Raw genomic sequence first — 20,512 nt, 5'->3', positions numbered from 1 at the left:
CTCACTTATATAAAATTGGAATATTTAACTATTCTGTCTGTAGTTGTGACAATGTATCCATTGGTGATCTAAATCATATATTTCTAGAATATTCTCTGAACTCGCAATCTTCTTCAATTCTGTATCAAGAACTAATTCTCACGAGTGTCCATTGCCGCTAAATATAAGCTCTCCTTTCTTCCTCAGATAAATCGGTACTAGATTCCATCATTAATTTTATCAGAAATGCAAAAATAGCGGTATAGTTTAAAGAAATAGACAACATTAAAACATTTAATATACATAATTAAGAATTTATTATATAATTGATGGATTCGACCGTTACTTGATGGAAGTTCATTTTATCTAACAATAAAACACTGAAAACGTTTGTTTTCTATACTTCCACAAAATTTATTATATCTAAGTGACTACAGCTGTTTCGGCGGAGTGCCTTTCTCAAGTAATATAGTTTACAATGTGTTTGCCTTTTTAATCTTCAACTGAAGAGGTTGAGGAGTGGGGAGCTGTTTGTCTCGAGTTGGTCATTCAGAATTATATCTGTATTTTTCAGTTTATTAATTTCCATAGATTCTAAAAAAGATAGCTTAAGGCCTTTATTTTGAATATGTAGAATTAGAAACTCTTCATTGAAAGAATGATTATGATCTAGAAGGTGAAGTGCGTATGTAGAAGTGTCTGTTTTTCTATTGTTGAATGCCCTTTTGTGTTCTGCTATCCGTTTGTCAAAAGTTCTGCCAGTTTGACCGATGTACGTTTTCGGACAGTCACCACAAGTTAGTTTGTACACACCACTCTGTAGTTGCTTTCTCTTTCGGCTTTTATTGTTCTTAATATATTTGCTTAAGTTGTTGTTAGTTCTGAAAGCTGGTGTTATTCCTTTCTTTTTTATGTATTTGGCTATTGTTGTTGTTATCTTGCCAGTATATGTGAGAGAGCAGAAGGTACTGGGTTCTTTCTGTGGTGGTGGATACACTAATTTCAGGGCTTTCTTATGGAGTTTTTGGTTTAAAATTTTGTTAACTGTTTGTTCGTTATAGCCGTTGTTTACTGCTATTTGTTTAATGATGTTTAGTTCTATTTCGAAGTTATTTTTTGTCATGGGAATTTCTGTCAGTCTATGTATCATGCTATGGTAGGCTGCTAATTTGTGTTGTGTAGGATGGGATGATGAATTGTGTATAGTTGTGTCAGTATGGGTAGGTTTATGATATACGGAGAACTCATGTTTGTTGTGTAGTCTGGAAATCGTTTCCAGCACTTCTACATACGCACTTCACCTTCTAGATCATAATCATTCTTTCAATGAAGAGTTTCAAATTCTACATATTCAAAATAAAGGCCTTAAGCTATCTTTTTTAGAATCTATGGAAATTAATAAACTGAAAAATACAGATATAATTCTGAATGACCAACTCGAGACAAACAGCTCCCCACTCCTCAACCTCTTCAGTTGAAGATTAAAAAGGCAAACACATTGTAAACTATATTACTTGAGAAAGGCACTCCGCCGAAACAGCTGTAGTCACTTAGATATAATAAATTTTGTGGAAGTATAGAAAACAAACGTTTTCAGTGTTTTATTGTTAGAATTTATTATATGTTTTGTGGCAAATAGATTTTGTCTGATGCCAGGATCTCACACACAAGTAGCTCAAAATATTCTCCATAATTATTTATCTATAAAAATTTTGCTTTGGAAAATATTCGTACACGAATCTATTAAAAAATGTTACTAAAACGCTTACATCTGAAAAAAATTCGCCTAATATACGCCCTATATAGTCCAAAGTACTTTTATATCAACAAGAAGAGGGAAACTAAGAAAATATAGCTTCCAAACATAAAAAACAGCTATGTATTTTGTTTTGACACGAAAAAATTTAAAGGCGGTCCTGGAGTAAAAATCCAGACCTGCGCCAAGTATCATCTATGTCAGAACCACAGAGTAGGCAACAGAGCTTTCCATCGCTTTTCGAACGCGAATGCTAGAAGAAGATGCACATTCAAGTGAAGGGTGAGATGAAAATTTTGTTTCAAATGTTTGTTCTATGCTACGATTCAAATTCCTAGTAAATATAAAAAACTGTTTTCTTGAATTCACTATTTTTTCTCGTTTCCTAGTCGTTTCGTTATTGTCGATGATAAAGCATTCGAGTTTGGTTGTTTGCTAAATTTTTGGGATAAACTATAGATTTCAGTGCAAATTATTTTTTTTATGTATTGTAAGTTCGTGTTTACATAAATATATTTACATGTACTTATATGTTATGCGAAGAATGCTTTGAATCGTGCCGATTATTGCAGTTCTTGTAGTACTTTGAAAACGATATCGTAGGTAAGTACAAGCATAATTCTTCTATAATAAGTTTTGGTGTATAATTTCCCTTTTCATTCCATTTTTTACATTAATCAATCAACTGAGCTTATTATATCTTAAGATCATTTAAACCTTTAGCAATAATTAATATTAAACAATATTGGGATGCTTTTTTATTGGCAAATTTTGTGCATAAAAAATACCACTTTTTTATGCACAGCAATTGTTTTCATAATATGAAATCGGTAATTTAAGAGGAAACAGTAGCGATCAACAGGTAGCCAAAACGCGTTCCAAGATTGCGGCTGTAATTTTGAATATTTTTTCGACATATTTGGCACACGTATTCGTAACATAATAAAGAATGGCGGTACAGAGCCTAATTTAAAAAATATATTAATATGTGGAAATTACTCTGTAATTAAATACAATATTAAAAAAACGAGCCTGTACCGCCATTAAGAAGAACAAAAAAATACACTTTCTTCAAATAAACTTTTTTATCCGATGCCTAGATTTTGTGTCATTTTGGAACTACTAAAATTTTTTATTTCATTAGTAGTTCCAAAATGACACAAAATCTAGGCATCGGATAAAAAAGTTTATTTGAAGAAAGTTTATTTTTTTGTTCTTCTTAATGGCGGTACAGGCTCGTTTTTTTAATATTGTATTTAATTACAGAGTAATTTCCACATATTAATATATTTTTTAAATTGGGCTCTGTACCGCCATTCTTTATTATATTACGAATACGTGTGCCAAATATCTCGAAAAAATATTCAAATTTACAGCCGCAATCTTGGAACGCGTTTTGGCTACCTGTTGATCGCTACTGTATCACCTTAATAAATTGTTTGGTCTCATTCTATGTGGCTTACTTATACAATGAACACGTAAAGGTTGGAATAAATTCATTTTTCATGAATGGGCGATTTTGGAAAAAAATCCCAAAACAGGTCAATTTTTATTTTTAAATTACGACTTTTTGGCATATATACCATACTAGTGACGTCACCCATCTGGGCTTTTTCTTCTGGTTCGAATTTTATTTTCAGTTGGAAATTCGGATTTTATATCAAGATTTTCTGCAATTTCAATAGCAGTAATTTTCATTTGGTCATGTCAAGATGTCTGTAACTTTTCATTTTTTCTATAGTTTCCGACAACATTTGTACACAATCTGACAAATTTATAGTTACATGTTGCAACATTTTCGAGACTGAATTTATATGAAATAAAATATAATGCCAAAGAACTACACCGCATATAAATTTATAATTTTTAATATTTTTTGCTAATCCTCGTGATTTGACTTGAGTTTCTCAATTTTTGTTGACTACTTATTATTTCAAATAAGGCATCATATATTTCACAAAATTGAAATCTTAAAGGTTCCAATGCATCTATTCGAGTTGACCATCCAGTATTACGTACTCAACGGTTTCAGAGTAAGTTGTGAAACTTGTTTTTTTAGAACTTCCCAACGATTTGTAGAACCAGAAAAAAAATCTATTTATAGTAACAACTGACTCTTAGCAAAATTGTTCACTTCTAAATGAGTATTTTCATTAGAACAAATAATTTTTTGAAACCAACACACAGAGAGATAAAACCAACAGATATCAGAAAGGAAAAGTGTACAGTTCTTGAATAATACACGCAAAGGTTGTTGTTTCTGTAGAAGAAGACGCTTTCTTCACTTTTAAAACTAAAGAGTCGCATGTGCTCATGCGCAGGGCACATAAAACGCCCTCGGATATTTTTCAAGTAGGTATTATATTTTGCACACCCTTTCTTATTCTTATTATTATTTTGATGTATTTTGATTTTACTCATTATGCCGCCCCCCTTGTGATGCCGCCTGATGCGACTGCCGGGCCGCATCATAGCACGACACGGCTCTGGTCTTTCAGTCTTTTTCCTAGACGAAAAGAAAGTAGATACGTGACCGTGTCCTTTCTGCTTTCTTCTATATTCGTCGTCTCCGTGCTTATAAAGCCGGAGATACGGGATGCAACCAGAAAATAGTCTTATAAAAAAATAATCTTAACGAAAAGTCTTAGATTTAAAATATTGTTTCTTATTTTTATTTCAGTTACTTTAACTGTTTAATTGTAGTAAACTTTGTATCTGGGACTTTTCGTTTTCCTCGTTTTACGAGAGATGTCGCTAATTTGCCTCTCAAAAGTGGAATTATTGTATTCGCGGTAATTTCCCTTAAATAGGGCAGCCTATTAGTGTTTCAGAGTTGTGACTACATAGCTCCATTGATAACGCCTGAGTGGAAGAAATAGTTATCTGGAGATGGTGGTCCAACTCTGGATCAAATAAGAACAAAAACTGCCTTTTCTCTTTTTCATCTTTACTCAGATTTTTGAGTAATTGAAACTGTCTTTCGGTCCTTTTCCTAGACGAAAAGCCGGAGATTCGGGATGCAACCAGAAAGCAGTTTCTTAACGAAAAGTCTTAGATTTAGATTGTTTATTATTTTTATTCAGTTATTTTAATTGTTTAATTGTAGTAAACTTTATATCTGAGACTTTTCGTCTTCCTCATTTAATAAAAAAATCATATTACCTCCCAATTGCTCATATATCGGCAAATGCGTATTTCCGTTAACAGTATCAGATCCGTTTTCTTTTCCTGCACCAGTCAATTGGCGCAGAGTAGCATCAGACATGAAACAAAGTTGACGGAATTCCAGACAAAATTCTATCTTGTAGAGGCATCTATGGCAAATTACGTTGGGCAAACCATCTCCACTGGATATCTGTAAACAAAAAACATTGTTTTCAGGGACCCCGTAATCGGGCGTGCTCCACCCCAAAAGGGCGCCAAATTTTTTCACCAACTATGGATTTGGTGATTACAATAATTTATATACTATACAATAAAAACTAATATTCGAGAAAAGAGAAAAAGTTATTTTTTAATAATATATTGTTACTAGGGAACGCTTAGATAAATTTTGAGAACACCTTTAACAACAAAATACTTGGATCACAGAATATATTCTGGCGCATTCTCTGCTTGGATCTTCCATAAATAATAAACAATAAATCATTTTTTATTAATTTTATAAAAATGACTTATGTTCAGTTGCAACAACAAATAAACGATTGATTTTTTGATTTGGATTGGCCGTTTATTTTAAAATATAATAATTGTCAAAAAACTGTCAATTAAAAACAGAAATATTAACGATTCTCCCGAAAAATATTAAATTTTGTACCATCAAATATAATAACAACACTTTTCATTTCTTTCGAAAAAGGTTAAAATTTAATATTTTTTGGGAGAATCGTTAAAATTTCTGTTTTTAATGTGACAGTTTTTTGACAATTATATTTTAAAATAAACGGGTAATCCAAATCAATCGTTTATTTGTTTGTGCAACTCACGGTTATAGAGCTTTTCATCGATTGTCATTTGTTTCGAGCTTCTGTCATGTGTCACATAATATTAATATATCTACGCCATACGTCTTTTTGGTTTGTATCATGGGTATTACCAATAACGTATGACGTAGATATATTAATATTATGTGACACATGACAGAAGCTCGAAACAAATGACTGTGCATGAAAAGCCCTATTAGACATTTACTACGGTTGTCTTATCCGACAGTGGTGGAGAGACTTAAATTTTTGACTTTACACAAGAATACGCAATCCCATATTTTTAAATGATTTTCGATCATTGAATGTAGGCCAATCAAGTTAGGTTTTTACTAGACATAACGGAAAAGACGAGGTTTGACAGTTGAAATGTGTAGTATGAGATATTACAAAAAGACTACCATCTTGGGATTCATCAATTTTTTAGTGGAACATTTTTTAAATAAACAATCAAAACGTCAAACTTCGTTTTTGCTCATAACTTAAAAACTTGTTTATTTAGAAATTTGACGTCCACAGGTAACTTTTTCAGAAAAAAAGGACACATCGAATGAGATACGCTAAATGAAAATCGGTTAATAAATAAAAAAGTTATTGCAAAACGGATGACAAAATCACTGTTTTTGAATATTGTTAATAACAATTTTATTGTTTATTAAAATATGTTTTAATATATCTAAAATTGAGGGCATTATGGTGTTTGAATGGTGTGCAAAAAATGGTCTAGATTTGTTCAATAGTTTTCGCAAAATTGAATTTGTTTATAAATTTTTTTGAAAAACGAGCTAATTTCTTAGGTTGGTCCAGTTAATATGGCTGAATGTATCTCAATAATCCGGGGCTCATTTCCTTCGTTAAGATGTATACTAACAGCCTATGAAAAAAAAAAGTAAAAAAATTACATATACGTACACAAAATTATTTGTTAATAAATAGCTGTTTTTAAGCTTATAAACAATTACAATAAGTTTGTAGAAATTAGATCAAATTAAATGGCAATAAAAATACGGAAAACTGGTTAAAATACACAACTTCTAAAAAAAAGGTCCTACGACCCTTGGGGTCTGAGATGGCCCCTTTTTTTGAAAAAATCACTGTTACATTAATTAACAACACTAAGAGCTGAAATTAACCAATCTTTTATAAGAAAAGTCAAAGTTTTTAACAAAGTTTTTAGCAAGAAACAATGTTAAAAATTGTTTAAACAGGAGTGTTATAAACAGAGGGTATTTTGCGTTCCGACTAAAGTAAAAAACAGCGGGCGTAGTCGACTGACTGAATAGTGGGCGCGGTTGGCGACCGGCAGCAACTCCTAAAATTACGTTATACCGACCACAAAAATCAACTTTAAGGTGAATGACAAATTTTCATCATTCCTTATGTTTTCGATGTCTCTGAATCCGAATATGAGTTTATTTTTTTCTAGAATTAGTGGAACATGTTCAAAAATCAAATTTTATGCAAAAATGTGAAAAATCAATTTTGATGATTTTTCAATTTTAACTCACTGTATTTTTGGTCGCTGTAAATATTTCCTTTTGAAAATTTTACTGTGTTATCTTTGAAGCATTTAGATAACAACGAGATTTGTCCAAAATGATTAAACACATTAAAAGAGAAGTTGTTAATTTTTAAACATTTTGTCGTCAGATTTCGTTAGTTTCATGTTTACTTAAAAAAGTTGAGTGACAAACATTTTAGTTTATAATTTTAACTAACACAGAAATAAAACATAATTCATGAAGAAGTTTTCCAAAAAAAGATTAATTTAAAATACGCAATAGGAAAAATGTTATGTGACTTTATAGACGAGCGGCACACCCCAAAAAAGCTTATTTCTCGAGATACTGATATTATTTTGGTCATACTTTATATTTTTGATGTTGCTAAAAATGAAAATTAGGGTTGTTTTGAATTTTACGTAGGGGAACATTATCAAAATCGCAATTTTACCCTAAAAATAAAAAAAATCACGTTTTTTGCGTTTAACTTGCTACAACTCTGTTCCATTGTAATATCTTTTTCTGAAATTTTTATAGTATATATTTCTCACCTTTCTGAAGACAATGGAACCTGCTTCAATATTCAATATTTCTGTCTTGCTATAAAGAAAGTTATAAATTGTTTGAAGTAAAAGGTGCAGATTCTTGAATTGCAAAGTTTAATCGCAAAAGTTGAGTGACAAAATTTGAAATTTAGCTGTTTAATTAATTTTATGTTAAAATCTAGAGTCTAGAGTACAGAGAACAAAATGTTTTATAGAAAAAAAGTGGTGTAACTTTTAATTTATAAAAAACGTGATTTCATTATTTTTTATTTTTAGGGTAAAATTGCGATTTTGACAATGTTTCCCCATCTAAAATTTAAAATAAAACTCATTTTCGTTTTCAGCACCATCAAAAACATAAAGTAAGACCAAAATTAGCCATTCACTACACCATGCTTGATATCTCGAGAAATGAGCGTTTCTTGGGGTACCACTCGTCTATAAGGTCGCGTAACTTTTTTTCTGTTGCATATTTTGACTTAAAATTTTCCAGAAAACTTCTTCTAATATTATATTTATATATTTTGGTAGAAACTTGAATTTAATGAATATTATTATGTTGCACATTTATTTAGTAAAATTATATTTTAAATAAATAAATTTAAACTATAACAATAAAAAGGCCACTTCAAAAAAGGTTTATACATCCCATTAGCTGCTTTGTTTTTGATAATTTTGCAATGAAAATAAGATAAATGTTATTATTTTAATGTGGTATCACAGATAAAAAAAAATAGTAAACTTGGTACAGTAGAACCTGATTGGTAGGTATAACACGCGTTGATTAAAATTATAAACTAAACAGTTTGCCACCCAACTTTTATAAGTAAACATAAAACTAATGAAAAAATTGTTTAAACAATTTTCCGGCCGCGGTAGCTCTTGGTACCCTCTCGATTTGTTATAAGGAACTTTTTTTTGAGTAAGTTTGTGTAAAAAAACGAATCGGAATAATTTACCTAACGAGGTCGACGATAAAGCCTGGACTACACACGGATTCAAAATAGAGAAGAAAAAATGGCCTATACCTACCAATCGGGTTCTACTGTACCAAGTTTACTATTTTTTTTATCTGTGATACCACATTAAAATAATAACATTTATCTTATTTTCATTGCAAAATTATCAAAAACAAAGCAGCTAATGGGATGTATAAACCTTTTTTGAAGTGGCCTTTTTATTGTTATAGTTTAAATTTATTTATTTAAAATATAATTTTACTAAATAAATGTGCAACATAATAATATTCATTAAATTCAAGTTTCTACCAAAATATATAAATATAATATTAAGCTTCAAGTCCGGTATACTGTCAATGTTAAAAATGGGCTGCAACGGTCTAGCGCTAGCGAATGGTAGTCGGCGAATTTATTCTCATTCGGCTACGCCCATTATTTTTTTTTACTTTAGTCGCAACGCAAAATTCTCTTTGTTTATAACACTACTGTTTAAACAATTTTTAACATTTTTTCTTGCTAAAAACTTTGTTAAAAACTTTGACTTTTCTTATAAAAGATTGGTTAATTTCAGATCTTAGTGTTGTTATTTAACGTAACAGTGATTTAAAAAAAGGGGCTATCTCAGACCCCAAGGGTCGTAGGACCTAAAATTTTTTTAGAAGTTGTGTATTTTAACCAGCTTTCCGTATTTTTTATTGCCATTTAATTTGATCTAATTTCTACGAAATTATTTTAATTGTTTATAAGCTTAAAAACAGCTATTTATTAACAAATAATTTTGTGTACGTATATGTAATTTTTTTTACTTTTTTTTTTCATAGGCTGTTAGTATACATCTTAACGAAGGAAATGAGCCCCGGATTATTGAGATACATTCAGCCATATTAACTGGACCAGCCTCAGAAATTAGCTCGTTTTTCAAAAAAATTTATAAACAAATTCAATTTTGCGAAAACTATTTAACAGATCTGGACCATTTTTTGCACGCCATTCAAACACCATAATGCCCTCAAGTTTAGGTATATTTAAACATATTTTAATAAACAATAAAATTGTTAACAAAATTCAAAAACAGTGATTTTGTCGTCCGTTTTGCAATAACTTTTTTATTTATTAACCGATTTTCATTTAGCGTATCTCATTCGATGTGTCCTTTTTTACTGAAAAAGTTACCTGTGGACGTCAAATTTCTAAATAAACAAGTTTTTAAGTTATGAGCAAAAACGAAGTTTGACGTTTTGATTGTTTATTTAAAAAATGTTCCACTAAAAAATTGATGAATCCCAAGATGGTAGTCTTTTTGTAATATCTCATACTACACATTTCAACTGTCAAACCTCGTCTTTTCAATTATGTCGAAAAACGGCATATTTTTTACTAACTTGATTGATCTATTATGTATGAACGTAATAATAATGTTGATGGCATTTTAGAATGCCAGGTAGGTACAGGCTGTAGTGTGGCCTAATTTATTACCTATTATTTAAATTCTTACAATAAATTATACAAGTAATTCTAATTCACATAATCCTAGCTGACCTCTAAAGATGGTATGTATTCAATAGTTAATCCAGTATTAATGGAAATTCAGCGACAAATTTTAGTACGATATTATCCATATTACAATTCAAATTACAGTATTGGGACCGTGCAAGTTCGGCAAAGCGACCCCTATTTCTACGCTCTGTACTATTATTCGCACTTTTAATTATATTGGCCAATTATATTAGTCCTGGTTACTGGATAATTGTCAAGGCCATAGTCCAAAAAAAAATAATAAGAAGAAAAAATAAGATTCAGGTTATGTTATGAAAACATCAACAATTGTATGTAGTAAATAAAATTAGTTATTAAAATGCAGTACTGCAAGCAAAATACAATTAATTAAATTTACCTTTATATAATAATTGCATATCATATCAATATTGTGGAGCAATATATAATTTTTCTGCTTCATTGACAGAAGGTATGAAATATACGTCAATTTGACAATTTCAATTGACAATATGAATTATTTAAGATAGTTGCAATATTTCTCCGCGACTCGCGCAGGGTCGTTTCTCGTTTCCCTTTCCAAGTACTTGCACACCGCAATACTCGTGACGTAATCGCAGCCTTAATGTTCATTAGTGTAGTAAATGTCTAAGAACTGTGGGTGCAACTGGACATTAATGTCTTAAATCAATTATTTATCAAGTACACTATCAATATTATTTAATAGGGCTTTTTATCAATTGTCATTTGTTTCGAGCTTCTGTCATATGTTGTATAATCTGTGTATAATATTAATATACATGGATTATACGACATATGACAGAACCTCGAAAAAATGACTGTGAATGAAAAGCCCTATAAACAACTCAAAATATTCCTGAAGCCGTGTCAAATATTTAGTAGCCTTGTTTGTCACTGTCTTGTCACCACATTCCGTTCGACTGAGTGCATTGTATGACAAAGTTACCGAATGTTCGATTTGGAAAATATCACCGTTAATTTTTTTCGAATCCTGAAAAAACTAATAAATATTTTTGAAAAATTTAAACGCAGAATGAAAGATTACATCATTACCGAGGGTAGAAAGTCCCTTTGAATAAACAAAAAGTTTCTTTTTCTACGGCCGTGCTAAAAGAGTCACTTTTACACACGCATTTCGTTTCCGAAAGTTGCACGGCGTGCGGGAAAGTAAAATACCTTGTAATATGGCATTATAATATATTATAATAATAATACATGCAATAAACTAATATTTAGATATTATTTACTAATTTATTTCAAATTTATCTTATTGTGTTCATGTTTTAATGAAATTAGCGCGATTATTTTATTCATAGGAGATTCTGACCAATAGAAAGCTACAGAAATAAAAATTAAACTGATAATTTTTGATAATTTCCCGTCGTCAAGTATATTACGTCAGATGGCCTTCGTTGCTATGAAAAAATACATTCAGTGACATTAATGACAATTAATGTTTTAAAAATTGTAAAAGTGATAAAATTCAACCGTCAAATATTTATAACAACTGTGTGTTTAATTGTAATAATTTGTACTTACATAAATAATTTACAATAAAATTTTGGTTTTGAACACTTTTATTCATGCAATAATCGCAACCAATTGCACTCGGTCTCTAAAATTAATACAGAATTTTAGAGCTCTTGTGCAATTACTACTGATTTCGCTGAAATAAAATTATTTTGACATAATAGGGCTTTTCATTCACAGTCATTTGTTTCGAGCTTCTGTCATATGTCGTATAATCCGTGTATATTAATATTATACACAGATTATACAATGTATGACAGAAGCTCGAAACAAATGACAATCGATGAAAATCGATTAAACTCTATGTAAATTCAGATCAGTAGACAATAGGTTTGTTCTAGCACACAGTCAAACTAGTCAGAAACCGTCAGCAAACAGTTGGTCAGTGAGAGAACATAATACCGTTTCAAACAGTTTGAAACTGATGCTAGAACAAACCTAATTACAGTGGAACCTCGATAACTCGGATTAATCGCGACCGCGGCCGATCCGGGTTATCGAAAATCCGAGATAGCCGGAGAATATGGTAAAAATTAATAAAATACGGTATACTTACAGATAAACTCAGATGCTAAGACAGTTTGAAATAAAAAGGAATAGGTACTACAGACAGGTGGCTGTTGTTTCTGCGGCGTGTGCTATGAGTCATTTTTAATATCGTATAGTTCAAATTACACACATACACATTATCTCTCAAATGTTATATTACATACATTTTTATTGTTAAAAGGTTTGTCTGATAATTAACTATTTTGATGGGAAATAAGCCACAATTAAATTGAAAAATACAAAATATTGAAAATCAAAATGTTTATCTGATGAAAATCGGTCCGGGTTAGCCGGACTTCCGGGTTATCGGGGGCCGACTTATCGGGATTCCACTGTACAATGGTTTTGAATCGTCCGTCATGGAAACAAATATCATCGTCGTGGTAACCCATTATACTGAAAGTTTGGTTTTGACAACCTTGTCAAAGAATTAATTTGTGTATTTTCACTCCTAAATAAAAATTGATATAACTCTATTTTTTGTGGCTTTTTTCCAAACGTACGGCACTAGAAAAATATTGTTCCTAACTCATGCGGAAAGTGTCTTCCCCGCACTCGACTGCTTGCCCGAACTCCGCTATCGCGTCGTTCGGGTCAACGGCAGTCTCGTGCGTGAAAGTATCACTTTCCGCACTAGTTAGGAAAATAACTATTTGAATGAAATATTTGAAATTAAAAATCAAACTAAATTTTCTCTTCTCTTTCACTCCTGTATCTTATTAAAATAAACATTATAGAAGTTTTCAGGGACTCTCTACCCTCGGTAATAACGTAATCTTTCATTCTGCGTTTCAGTTTTTTAAAAATCTAATTAGTTTTCTCAGGATTTGAAAAAAATGAATGCGTTTAAATAGCATTGGAGCCGACATTTTGCGCCTATCCCCTTAACGAGATATTCATTTTTTTAGAGTTTTCATGAACACCTCAAATAATTGCTTAAGCGAAAAAAATAGCGGCTGATCTTGAAATGGAACAAGGTTTTCCTTCGTTAAATATTGTGAGACGAAAATAACCAAAATGTTTCAACTGTGAACATAGAGACGAGACACCTCAAAATCCAAGAACCGTGTTTAAAATATTTTTTTTAGAATTCGGTTGAACAATGTTGTTGATTCAACCAAAATGAACCATGTATTTTGGAATGCAATAAAAGCGTTCAACAAAATTGAACGTTGAAAGAAGTCGAGACAATTTCTACTTTCGTTCAACTTCGTTGAACAATTGGGATGATTCATCCACATTGACGCTTCTATTGTCGATCGTCTTCAATTCAACCGTTTATTTCATTTTGACTTGTGCTGTGTGAGTTTCGTATTTTATTTAAAGAAATATTAGTTCGTCCGCTATAACTTTTCCCATGCGTCACGATTCATTTTTAAACAAATTAAGTCAAAACATAAAGTGAAACGAACGTCGATGTGTATATACATTTTGTATTCTGTATACGTCATACTACACACATCGGCATACGTTTCACTTTATGTTTTGATTTACTCTAAATTCACAATCAAGATACAGTAGAAATAAACAAACCAGGGCACGTTAAATGTTACAAGGAGCACTTCCGAATCATAATTTACAATGTAAACCTATAAACTTTGTAAATCATAATTTGGGATTAACAATGCACATAAATTGTAAATTATGATTTGGTAGTGCTCCTAGTAACACTTAACGTGTCTTGGTTTGTTTATTTCTACTGCATCTTGATTATGAATTTAGAGTAATTTCTTTGAAAATGAATTGTGACGCATGGGAAAAGATATAGCGGACGAGCATACGTAACAATTTCATTTAATAATGGTGCATAGATGGAAAGACGAAAAGACTATATTTCTCGACTTATACAGGGTGTCCAAAAATTCTACCGACAAACGAAGACAGGAGATTCCTCAGATAATTTTAAGACAATTTAACCCAATTCACCTAGTCCGAAAATGCTTCCTAAGCGAGCTAGAGCTCTTTGAAGATGGCGTCATGTAATTAGTTTTTCTTAAATACCTCCAGAACGCTTCTATTTAGAAAAACAAAAATTGGTATGCGTATTTACTTTCCAGAAATGAATCGATTCCATCCATTGCGAATTTCTAGTACCGGCCATAGGCGTCCGTTTTGGGTAGGTCAACGGTTATTTTATCGTTTAACTTTTTTGTCTTTAATTTTTAAGCATTGTTTACTTTGAATTATTAAATTGTGAGGTATTCTAGTACTAAAAGGTAATCTTACTTTAAGTCGATAGGATACACTGTTTTCTAAAAAAATCGATTTGAAAATTTTTCGTTTTTTGAATTTCAAAAAAAAAAGATTAAAAAAAACTATTTAGAAAGATGAAAACTGGTACATTTATTTATATTCCAGAGGTTAATCGATTTCATTAATGGCGAATTTCTAGTACCGGCCATAGGCGTCCGTTTTGGGTAGGTCAACAGTTATTTTATAGCATAACTTTATTGTCTTTAATTTTTAAGTATTTTTGACACTAGATTATTAAATTATGAGATATTCGAGTACTAAAAGTTACTCTTGTTGCTGTAAGTTGGTAAAATATATAAAAAACGTGTTTTTTTAAATTTTTTTTTCAAATTCACAAAATCGATTTTTCTAGAAAACCGTGTGTCCTACCGACTTAAAATAAGAGTACCTTTTAGTACTAGAATACCTCACAATTTAATAATCCAGTATCAAAAATGCTTCAAAAAAGTTACAAAAGTTAGAAAGTTATGCTACAAAAAAGTTGAAGACAAAAAAAGTTATACGATAAAATAACTGTTGCCCTACCCAAAACGGACGCCTATGACCGGTACTAGAAATTCGCAATGGATGGAATCGATTCATTTCTGGAAAGTAAATATGTATGTATACAAATTTTCGTTTTTCTAAATATAAACGTTCTGGAGGTATGTATTAAAGAAAAACTAATTACATGGCGCCATCTTCAAAGAGCTCTAGCTCCGTTAGGAAGCATTTTCGGACTAGGTGAATTTGGTTTTGGTTAAATTGTCTTAAAAGTATCTGAGGAATTTCCTGTCTTCGTTTGTCGGTAGAGTTTCTGGACACCCTGTATAAAAATCTCGAATTGAATCTTTAACATTGTTCAACCGAATTGAATGAAAAATAATTGAAGAGTGTAGGTATATGTATGCTATTCTATTTGATTGAACAAAGGAATGGAATCATCCACATTGTTCAACCGAATTGAATGGTGTATTTCCGCCTTTAAATAGTAGACTGATATGTGTTTTCTATTATGACAATGTTTTTGGATTTTTAATGATATTTTTAAATTAGGTGACGATGATATTTTAAAACATTGTCTTTTTCTTCAACAAAAGCTAACTAATCCGCTAAAGACGGAGTCGAATATTGATGCAAACTGATTTATTTAGAGAGATAAAAGCTTTAAAATTATTTTTATTACCTGACTCATGAAATCCGCTTGCTATTTTTCAACATACAGGGTGGGCCAAAGAAAACAGTCCACATCGATATTTTGCAGTATTTATTAGATTTTAAGGAAATCAAGAAACATGTTGATTTTTGATCTAAGGGAGACACATTTTTACGGTACATACATCTGTCATTTGTCGACTCCCTTTCCACTTTCCCCACCCCTTATATTTAAATAGGGAATAGGTTATTCAATTCTCTATTAAATAATATTAACATTGACATAATTATTTATATAGGGTGTCCAAGAAAAATTATTTTGAATTAAATTAATTGACGCAAAAAGAAGAATGTATGTAATGTATTTAAGTCAAAATACATTCTACTGCTGACAAAAAAACAGAAAAATAGACTTGAAATTAGGCGAAAAGCAATGTTTATTTATCAAAAAACATTTTTTTCTGTTTTGTAGCAGCAGTAGAATTTATTTTGAATTAAATAAATTACTAAATTACATACATTCTTCTTTTTGTGTGAATTAATTTAATTTAAAATTTTTTTCTTCGACACCCTGTATAAATAGTTATGTTAATGTTTATATTACTAAATAGAGAATTGAATAACCTTTCAAATGAGCCGGCACACGACTCCTATTCCCTATTTAAAAATAAGGGGTGGGGGATGTGGAAGGGAGGGGGTTGACAAATGACAGATGTATGTACCGAAAAAATGTGTCCCCCTTAGATCAAAAATCGACCTGTTCCGTCATTTCCTTAAAATCAAATAAACACTGCCAAATATCGAGGTGGACTGTTTTCTTTGGCCCACGACTCTCACTCTGTGACCAAATATTTCTTTAAGAATAATACTCCTTTATCTGTGTCTGTTGTTTCTGGTGAGAGATCATTTTTAAAATTAAATTAATCAAAAATTATTTGATGTCTAATACACACACCGGCAAAATTAGCCGAACACGTTAAAAATGGGACATGTTTGATGTCTCGTATTTCATAAACCAGTGGTCCGATTTGTGTGATTCTTTTAGTATGTTATAGCCTTATTATTTAAGAATATCGTTGTAATAATATTGTTGCTAGACAGGTAAATACCATTTTATACCGGGTGTACCAATCATACTGTGTTTTTTTTCTTAAAGTTTGGAACACCCTGTGGAATATTCTAACATATGTAAAATATTAGAATTAATACTCGGTTGTAGACTTAGGCTTGTTTAACATTTTCCTTTTCGATTCATTTACTTATGTGAGATAATAAAAAAGTTATGTGCGTTAACAACTATCCATGTTTTTCATCAATAAATCCTCATAGTAGGGGAGGAAAGTATACTAAATTTGCAGTTACTCGAGCGTTATGGGAACCTATTGGATTGTGAAGAGTATGTGCTAAAATCAGAAAAAGGTTCTTCCATAAAGTGGGGAACTTTTCATTTTTTAATTTAATTTTCCATTTGAAACAATCATTTTTCTCCGATTATAGCGCTATCTATCCATAATTCGAAAAAATATGTCGAATAAAAGTTGCTTATTTTTACGTAAAGAATCCAAATCTGCAATAAAAATTGGGGGCTCCTATTTAAGATTTTAAATTAAATCCCCACCCCACCTCCGTGGGGGCTCGTGACACCCCACGGAGAGGGGTGTGGGGTAGATTAAAAATTATAAATACGAACCCTGCGATATTTTGCGAAATGAACATCAGATAGTAAAACTGCAAAATACACCTATTCAATATTTTTCAAAAATCTACCGAATGGCACCAAACACGACCCCCCACGGAGGTGGGGTGGGGGCTACATTAAAATATTAAATAGGAGCCCCCAATTTTTATTGCCGATTTGGTTCCTTGACGTAAAAATAAGCAACTTTTATTCGCAACATTTTTTCCTATTATGGATAAATAGCGCTATAATCGGAAAAAACGATTGGTGGAAATGGAAAATTAAATTGAAAAATGGAGAGTCCCACACTTTATGGAAAACTTAACTTAACTTTTTTTGGTTGTAGCACCCACTCTTCACAATCCACTCCAGGTCACAAGAACGCTCGAGTAATTACAAATTTAGCATACTTTTCTCCCCTACTATGAAGATTTATTGATAAAAAAACATGGCTTGTTGTTAAAGCAAATAACTTTTTTATTTTCCAACATAAGCAAATGAATCAAAAAAGAAAATGTTAAGAAAGCATAATTCTACAATCGAGTTTTAATTTTAATATTTTATATATGCTGGAATATTCCACAGGGTGTTCCGAAAAAAACACAGTATGTTTGTTACACCCGGTATAAAATGACATTTACCTGTTTAGCAACAATATTACTACACCGATATTCTTAAATAATAAGGCTATAATATACTAAAAGAATCACTCAAATCGGACCACTGGTTTATGAAATACGAGACATCAAACATGTCCCATTTTTAACGTGTTCGGCTAATTTTGCCGGTGTGTGTATGTTACAGGAAAGATTATCTGGTTTGGCAATATTAGCAAGAGCTCATCAATAAAATTGACTTTGATGATATTATAAAAGAATTTGCTGCAGTCAAATCTAGAAAACACCCATTTAATTCAATTAGATTTAAGGTATCGATTACTAGATTTAAGGGCATAGGCGCAAAATTTCGCGCCAATGTGTTTTAAATGCATTCATTTTTTTCAAATCCTAAGAAAACTAATAAGTACTTTTGAAAAATTTAAACGCCAGAATGAAAGATTGCATTATTACCGAGGGCCGAAAGTCCCTGCAAACTTATATAATGTTTATTTTAATAAAAAATAGAAAAAATTTAGTGTGATTTTTTTAATTTCAAATAGCTCATATTCAATAGAAACTTTTTGGTTATTCTAAGAGACTTTAGGCCCTCGGTAAATAATAACGCAATCTTTCATTCTGCGTTAAAATTTTTCAAAAATACTCATTAGTTTCTCAAAAATACTCAGGATTCGAAAAAAATGAATGAATTCAAACAACATTGGAGCGAAATTTTGCGCATACGCCCTTAAACTACGCCAGTAAATCAGTTACAAGAAAAATATTTTATTGCAATTTTTGATCATTTATTACGAGTAAAAATAAAAATAAAAAATGGTTTATTTCATAAATTGGATACTTACAGTAGATTAAAAGAGCGCTAAAATATGTCCCGCATGCGGGCGACGCTTGGCCTTGCGGGGGCCCTGATTGTTTTCATATCAATAATATATCCTTATAATGACTGGGCTTATATCTAGACTATCATTTTACGTCCCGATATAAAAATATTTGTGAAACAAATCCACGTTGGCTGCCATACTGTTAAAAAAAAGTGGGTTCCTACGGCCACGAGTCTCCCGTTTCTATGCTATTGAGACAACTACGGTGTGTCACGCGGCTGTTATCAACAACATGAAACACAACATTTGTGTCTCACGGCAGCAAACGTGTTAAATGAACATAAATTGTAAAAAATTCATACTATTTGTATGTTTCTTAATGACTTAAAATCGTTGATGGAATACCCGGTTATTCCTAGTGAATATTCGGATATTCAATCAAATGTACCCAATATGTATTTTTATTAACACGTAAAATGCCGCATTGTATATATATATAATATTACGACTGTCTGGGCCGACTTAGCCGTGGTTAATACAGTATAGCAGTCACTGCGAAGCAAGTGTGATTCGCGCGGCCCTGTAAGCAGTGGCGGCTGGTCAGAGGAGGCAAGGGAGGCTTAGCCACCCCATAAATTTTGTACACATGCTACACTGTTTTGTTTATTTTGCTTCGCGATAGAGATATCGGAAAAAGTTATTTGAACAAGTTGTTCCAAATAATGTTCTAACCCCACATAACAAATTTCATCACAAAATTCACAATTTTAGTTTTTTCATTATTTTGTAGTCAGGATCCTAAAATTGGAGCGGAGGTTGCTGGCCGGAATATCTCACTTGCTAATGCTCCGCGCAGCCCAGCAGCGTTTAAGGACACCCGGTCTCCTTAGAGCTGCATTATCGCTTAACGCACACGCTGCCCGGAGATTGGACAAGGGCGGCTGATCGGCCAGCAGCCTCCTCTCCGATTTTAGGATCCTGACTACAAATAACGAAAAAACTAAAAGTGTGAATTTTGTGATGAAATTTGGTATGTGGGATTAGAATAATATTTGGAACAACTTGTTCAAATAACTTTTTCCGATATCTGTATACAAAGCAAAATATCGGTAATTTACCGTGTTTTTGGATTCGCATTAGGCCGCTTTTAGAATTAAAAAAATTCAGTTGAGTATCTTAAAAAATGTGAACCTTCAACCTGTATGGACTACAAAACTTCAAATCTGTATTTATTTTGATATGCATATCTACTTACAGAGATAGAATTGTTAACAAATAAACGACACAAACTTTGGCGTAATACACTTTTACAATTAAACTAACTATTTTTAACATGATATGATATTATGAATTATGTTGATATTATAAAATGTAAATAAAAAATGGTCAAAAAAGTGGGGCCTTAAATTAGATTTTTTTGGCGGATTTTTTGCTAGTGCAAATTTGTCTAGATATTTTACAGTTAGCCTCCCCTATTGTAAAAATCACGAGCCGCCACTGTCTCTAAGTAAAATAAGCGTGAATCGTATATGATTCGCGCGGCGTTCAACGTGTTAATTTGTATTACTACCTTTTTGTATAAGAACCAGGAACCAGTAATATAGGCAACCAGTTCTACAACAAACGTTTCAATCAAAACCAAGATAGTTTGAAAACATTATATTGATATATTTTAATTATTTTAGTGAATT

General features: G+C 31.5%; 1 protein-coding gene across 1 annotated transcript in view; it reads right to left on the bottom strand.

Moving 5' to 3' along the window:
- LOC114328243 (gastrula zinc finger protein XlCGF26.1) overlaps positions 1–20,512 on the bottom strand; it is a 95,872-nt gene that overhangs the window by 74,136 nt on the left and 1,224 nt on the right. Inside the window, exon 2 of the mRNA XM_028277034.2 lies at positions 4,898–5,090. Coding sequence (XP_028132835.1) covers positions 4,898–5,090 — 193 coding nt within the window. The remainder of the gene's footprint in view (positions 1–4,897; positions 5,091–20,512) is intronic.

This window comes from Diabrotica virgifera, chromosome 8 (genome assembly GCF_917563875.1).
Source record: "Diabrotica virgifera virgifera chromosome 8, PGI_DIABVI_V3a".
Taxonomy (NCBI): Eukaryota; Metazoa; Arthropoda; class Insecta; order Coleoptera; family Chrysomelidae; genus Diabrotica; species Diabrotica virgifera.
Note: the sequence above shows the minus strand (reverse complement) of the source record. Positions and strands in the feature narration are given on the sequence as shown.